The sequence below is a fragment of the Balaenoptera musculus genome, chromosome 5, assembly GCF_009873245.2.
Source record: "Balaenoptera musculus isolate JJ_BM4_2016_0621 chromosome 5, mBalMus1.pri.v3, whole genome shotgun sequence".
Taxonomy (NCBI): domain Eukaryota; kingdom Metazoa; phylum Chordata; class Mammalia; order Artiodactyla; family Balaenopteridae; genus Balaenoptera; species Balaenoptera musculus.
The window spans coordinates 97,058,206-97,064,755 of record NC_045789.1 but is presented as its reverse complement, the minus strand read 5'-3'; the positions used below and the strand labels follow the sequence as shown (position 1 = coordinate 97,064,755).

The 6,550-nt window shown below is 40.7% G+C and overlaps 1 protein-coding gene across 8 annotated transcripts in view; it reads right to left on the bottom strand.

Moving 5' to 3' along the window:
- Nucleotides 1–250: 250 nt before the first annotated feature.
- PROM1 (prominin 1) overlaps nt 251–6,550 on the bottom strand; it is a 114,185-nt gene continuing 107,885 nt past the window's right edge. For all 8 annotated transcript variants that reach the window (XM_036853841.1, XM_036853838.1, XM_036853839.1 and 5 more), the window contains 4 exons: nt 4,996–5,088; nt 1,734–1,852; nt 1,121–1,145; nt 251–707 (listed from right to left, as the gene is read on the bottom strand). In XM_036853841.1, coding sequence (XP_036709736.1) covers nt 693–707; nt 1,121–1,145; nt 1,734–1,852; nt 4,996–5,088 — 252 coding nt within the window. In that variant the 3' untranslated portion in view covers nt 251–692. The remainder of the gene's footprint in view (nt 708–1,120; nt 1,146–1,733; nt 1,853–4,995; nt 5,089–6,550) is intronic.

Sequence of the window (6,550 nt, the reverse complement as noted above, 5' to 3'; positions counted from 1 at the left end):
CCAAGGATCGGCAGCAATCATCGGAATCTCAGAGAAAAGCCTGGAACAGACTCTCCCTCAGGCTCTCTGGGAGGAACCAACTCTGCTGATGTGTTGATTTCAGACTTCCGGCCTCCATAAAAGTTCAAGAACACGTTGCGTTAAGCCACTCAGTTTGTGTGATGTGTTACAGCCGCCCTAAGAAGATAATACAGAGACTTCATTGACATCTGTAGTTTAGATCTATTTTTCAATAAGAAGATTAGAGTCATAATTCTGAAATCATTCTTTTATTGTTCACACACAGATCTGCTATTTTCTGGACTTTCTCTAACTAGGAGTCGAAGTTCCCATTGGATGAAATGTGCCCAAATTCCTATCTTGCTCCAAAGGCTAAAGTGGGAATTCATGAATGTTTTACATATTAAAATTTTCATAGAAGGCTCAGATGATTAAAGCAAAACTTCTAAAAAATAGGCGTGTGCGCTTTCCACTCTTAGGCCGGTCAGTGCATACTCCATGTGACCCACTGAACTCTGTAAGCTCCTGAATGGAAGGTTTCTTTCCCAATATTTGGAGATGCTGCAGGTCATGAACTCGTGCAGTTGGATCTGTTTAAAAACTTTGTTCACTTTGTCTGGGTGTCTCGATGTCTATGAGAACCGATATTGGCATTTTCCATACTGGGGGCTTGATGTCTACGAGAACCAGTATTAGCATTTTCCATACTGTAACAAAAATAAATGCACCAAAAACACCATGTTATTTCTAAGATGAAGCATTTACATCATGGATTACAAAGACAATGTAATGGTCTTAAGAAAGTATATAACAATTTGTTAAATCTACAAAGAAAGTAAAAAAGTATATTTACATTTTCTTCCCTTTAAAAAACCAAAGATCCAAACAAGCATTTTATATATTAATACATTTAACATAGACAATTTTCATTCATTCAACAAGGATTTCTCCACGCGCCAGCTCTCATTTTAAGAGGCATCAGCATTTATTTTTATCCGGGCGTATTTATTGTTGTTATGTAATTTAATGTTATTATTTTAGTTTTAAAAGTTTGTCATCTAATAATAAAGCCCTCCCCAGTCCCACCTTAGAAATATGGCTTAAAAAAGAAAAGGCTTACTTTTTTCATGGGTATAGTTTCAACACTATAAAACACAAAAAAGGGAGATAAAACGATTTTTCAATTACAATTACAGTTCAATAGCTGCATCCCCCCACCTTTTTACTCTAATACAGATGCTGACAAAGCAAATTCAGGAGAAACACATATTAAGAAGGAGGTAAATGAAGTCAAAGTGAACACATTTTGAATACAAGTTCACCAGGCACAGAGTGAAGGGTGGACCACGGAGCCAAAATGAAAACTAGTAAAAACAGTTATAAGGTAAAGTGCCAAGTCCCCGAGACAGAGGAACTGCAAACAAGAAATAAGAAGGCTGGTTAAGGAAGCTGAGACAATTAAGCAAGGGGAAAAATAGTTAAAATAAGCATAAGAAAACCAGTACAAAAATTTCATCTGAATAGGGATGACCTATTACACCAATATGTATAAAATGGATAACTAATAAGAACCTGCTGTATAAAAAAATAAATTAAAAAAAAAAAGAATGTCATATAGTTATAATCATAAAAAAAAAAAAAATCGAGTTTAACTGCATCAGAGCCGTTCTTTAGCAAGTGCTTGGAAGGTAGCGCCACTTAGAAAATGATTCCCCAGCCTCTTGTCTACTTACTCATCGTCATATACATCTTCAGAATCCATTCGACGGTAGTACTTAGCCAGCTTTACAGCAAAAATGATAGCCGGAAGTAAAAATGCGGTAGCTTTTCCTATACCAAACCAAAACAAATTCTGCGGGGAAAAAGGAAAATCATGAGGATTAGATGCTTGAAGATGGGAAACGGAAAACAACACTGGCTTGGGGAAAATAACTTTATTTTGCAGTTTTTTTAATGGATTCTAACTTTGTGAACTTCAGATGAGCCGGCCACTGTGTGAAGTGCTACCTGTTATGATAATTCATTCCATCTTTCTGAAAACCTTGAATAGATCCTATTGTCATATTTATTTTACAAATGAGGAACAGAGGCAGCAAGTGCTGAAGCAAGGTTTAGCATCTAGGACGCCCCCAAACAACAGCTAACCATCCCACTAGACGGCTCCCGGCTTTGAGGCCAGCCATAAGAGCACGGACAGCCTGCAGGCCTGAGCTCAGATCCGTCTCTGAGTTGTTCTGATGTGAGGATGGCTCATTAAACTTCCTGGCTTTGCTCTGCCTCTGAACAGTGGGATTGGCAGCAGCCTCATCCCAAAACACTATCATGTGAAGAAAACAGATGCAATGCTTGGTACCGTAACGATGCCCCCAACAAACGTTCCATGATGAATTTAACCAATCTTTAAGGACGGTCATGGGCTGAATTCAATCCTGTTCTGCCTAAAAAGTGATGTTAAAGTATTTTTTAAAAGACAGCTGCCTATATTCCTAAGTCAGATGTCACACAGAAACCTGGCTTTACATCTTTTCTCGAAAAATCTCAAATTGGATCTCGTAATGCTGAGCCCTCGTTCCCACAAGGCAACATCAGCTGGAGCTGAGTGATGGTTCTTCCTTCAACAGGGGTATCTGTCCTCAGTTTGTTGCAGGCCATACCACTAGCTCTTACAGGGGTGATACCCAACATTATTTAACCTGACCCACCAATCAGAACAGAGATGGCTGTGCACAACCAGTATGGCCCTGTGGGTACCAGACACTAGCCAGCGTCTGGCCTTGGCCTGTTTTGTAAATCTACAACCTTCCAGATCCCTGTAGAGGCTCAAGTCTGCGGCCCCTGCCTTAGGACAACCCTGTAACACTAGAGCAGCCCTCCCCAGCCCACTGGGAGGTAAAAGGCAGCTCGGACATAAAAACAACCGCCCAGACCCTCATGTCTCGGCCACTGCGCTTCTGCTTTGTTCCTGGTTGAGTTTAGCGTTGGACAGAGTGGCATCACTTGGCCCAGAATTTTCAGTAAATTTGTTCTCCTTTCCCACATATTCTTTTATTGGTAGATTTCTACACTTTCAACCTTGTTTTGAGAGGCTTAGAGCTTTATGACAACCATACCTTTTACTGGAAGCTGCCTCAATCCTTCTGGGTACAATCAAGATATAAAAGAAACACGTTTGCCAGCCGGGAGTCGATTTTCCTGGCAGAGCCAAAGGCCAGAACTCTTCCTTACTCTTTAAACCACCTGCTACAAAGCTCTAGCCTACAGTCTTCCTGAGCACCCTCCAGGCCTCCCCTCCAGTGGTCCCCGATTGTTTTGGAGAGGCATCTGCTAGTTGGGTGATCTGACTGGCTGCGGGCAGGCAGTGGAGACTGGGCGCAAGGAGATCAGTTCAGAATGAACCAGCCTAACTAACCGAGGGCTCCCCTAATGAGGGCTTTAATCAAAGCCATCAGCAGGGGCTCCAAGCAGCAGACAAAAGGGTACAAAGTCAGAAGGGGAGGGAAGCAGCCAGGAGACCAAGGCGGGGGATCTGCATGGCTGGGAAAGTGGCAGGATCATTTCCATCCAGGTACAAAAGTCCCTCCCACAGAGACAAGTGATAATGGAACAGAGAGACGGACGGATAGAGCAATCTGAATGTACTGTGACAGGCAGCTATCTGATCATCCTACGGCCTGTGCCAGACAACACTCCAGATGACAGGGTCACAGCAGTGAACACACAGCTAGTGCTCACTGAGTTCAGAGTCTAGTGTGTGTTGCGGGGGACAGGTCTTACCAAAGAGCCACACCGATGTACAATACAAACAGCAAAAACATCTCTACAGGAAAAGCAGAAAGTTCCATGGGAGTGTACAAAAGGGAGCCAAATGTAGTTGGGAAGATCAGAAAAACCTTTCCAGAAAAAAAGGTATGTTTGAGCTAAGACCCGAAAATGGAACAACAGCTAATAACAGCAAACATTTATGGAATGTGTTAATGTACCAGGAAAGGTGTTAAGGGCTTTCCATGTAGTCTCTCTTTGAACCATCAAAACAACCCTATTAAGGTGAAGAAGCTCAGAAAAGATAAATAATTTTTCCACGTCACGGAGTTCAGAAAATGTAGGAGTGGAATCTGAATTCAGAGTCTGTGTTCTCAACCATTATATTATAAGACCTAGAGGAGTCAGCTAGGTGGGGTATGGGTGTGGAGGGGAAGAATGAGAGAGAGAGAGAGGGAGAAGGAGCTTGTGTCTAATTTCTAGGCAGCGGAACTGGCATATGCAAAGGCCCTGGGGTGGGGAAACCTAGATTTTTTTTTTTTTAACATCTTTATTGGAGTAGATAAAGAAATGAAAGAAAACACTGAAGCACAGTGAGAAAAGTGATCAGATAGTACAAAATGTGCCAATGGGCAGGTACCCAATCATGCAGGGCCTAGAGCGTAACAGTAAGGATCCTGATCCTTCCTGTGGTATTAACAGTAAGCCACTGAGGTGCTTTAGGTGAACGGAATGAGAGGATTGACTCATGGAGAGAGTCAGTGTATATCGAGGAGTGAACAGAGCTGAGGAATAAACTTGGTTAACTGGAACTTACCAGCCCAATGGCAACATCTTAAAGGGCTGTTAACTCAAAAATTAAACTAAGTTTGCTATAGCTTTAGGGTTACATATATAGCTGCACTAAGAGTCCTTTGGAATATTGGCCATCTGCATACCAGTGATGTTCCTTTCTAATTATTTCAGACAAACAGTTTTCTTCATGAGGGTCTCTTGACTTCTGTAAATAAAATTCAAGTAAGGAATGAAGATACGCAGTGAGGACTTTGACTTTTCTAGCTTATTAGTGTCAGAACACATTCATCTACATTTTAGATCTTAGGTCTTGGATTCTACAACTGTAACAGACCCAAGCAGAAACCTATTTTATATTATAGTGTGAACTACCATCTGAAAAAAAAAATCAAAGATAATGAGTTTATTGTGTTTTCTTCTTTTGAAAGATGAAATTCTTACCAGGGGGTCGATAATGTAGCTGCACAGAAAGACATCAATAGCCGAATCTAGGGCAGTGGCCACTGGTTTGCAGGCTGCCATTTGCTCAGTGATCTATAGGGGTAAGAAAAACAGGCAAACTTTGATGGAGCCACACCCACAAAATTCCACAAGAATAAAATTAAACACCCTATTCACTTCTGGCCTGTTCACAAAAAGAATCCTTAGGCCCTCTGGATATGGAGCTGATAGCTGATTTCTATGGATGAGTTCTATGACATAAAAAAGTATGTACTTGAAAGGAAGACCCCAATTCTCTCTGAGCCTCGGTTTTTAGTTCCCTGGTTTGTTATTTGGAAAAGTAAGACCCATCTTGCTGGACTCTGCAGAGACTTAAAGAGTATACGTGGTCAGCACAGTGCCTCAGTCTGAATTTCTTACCCGACCCCTTTGTAGTCTGACAAAGGATGTGGGAAAAAAGTGGAAAGTTAGGTAATGAATAAGTCTACATTTTAGAACAGGGGTTGGCAGACTTTTTTCTATAAAGGGCCAGAGGGTAAATATTTTAGACTTTGCAGGCTGGGCTGAGATATATCTGTCGCAACTGCTCCACTCTGCCATGGTGGGGCGAAAACAGCCACCGACAATATATGAACAAATGGGTGTGGCTGTGTGCCAATAAAACTTTATTTACAAAAATGGCAGGACCTGCTGACAGAAGACAGAAAACAAAGTACTCATTACTGAGGTAAGACTAAACAAGTTTAATGAATCACAGACAGATGCTCCAATCCCATTAGCTTAAGAAAACAACATTTATTCATTCAAAAAACTCTGGAGTAAGTACAATAAGCTAGATGCTAGTTCCTGGGGTGGGGAGTGTGCCTTATTTCTTTTCCTTTATTGGTTGGCTCATCTCCCCCTTTTCTTCCACCTCTACCTTACAAGGCAGCCCATATTAATAACATTATGTTTCTCCAAGCTCAAACAACCGTATACACTCTCTTTTTAGGCTTTTTCACTGTTAGTTTTATAAAAAGTGGGGTAAGGGTACACGTGGATCAATGGAACAGGATAGAAAGCCCAGAAATAAACCCATGCACTAATGGTCAATTAATCTATGACAAAGGAGACAAGAATATACAATGGAGAAAAGACAGTCTCTTCAATTAGTGGTGCTGGGAAAACTGGATAGCTACATGTAAAAGAATGAAATTAGAACATTCTCTAAGACCATATACAAAAATAAACTCAAAAGGGATTAAAGACCTAAATGTAAGACTGGATACTATAAAACTCCTAGAGGAAACCATAGGCAGAACACTCTTTGACATAAATTGCAGCAATATTTTTTGGATCCCTCTTGTTAGAGTAATGGAAACAAAAGCAATAATAAAGCGATGAGACCTAATTAAACTTAAAAGTTTTTGCACAGCAAAGGAAACCATAAATAAAACAAAAAGACAACCTAAGGAATGGGAGAAAATATTTGCAAACGATGTGACCAACAAGAGCTTAATTTCCAAAATATACAAACAGCTCATACAGCTCAATAACAAAAAAAACAAACAACCCA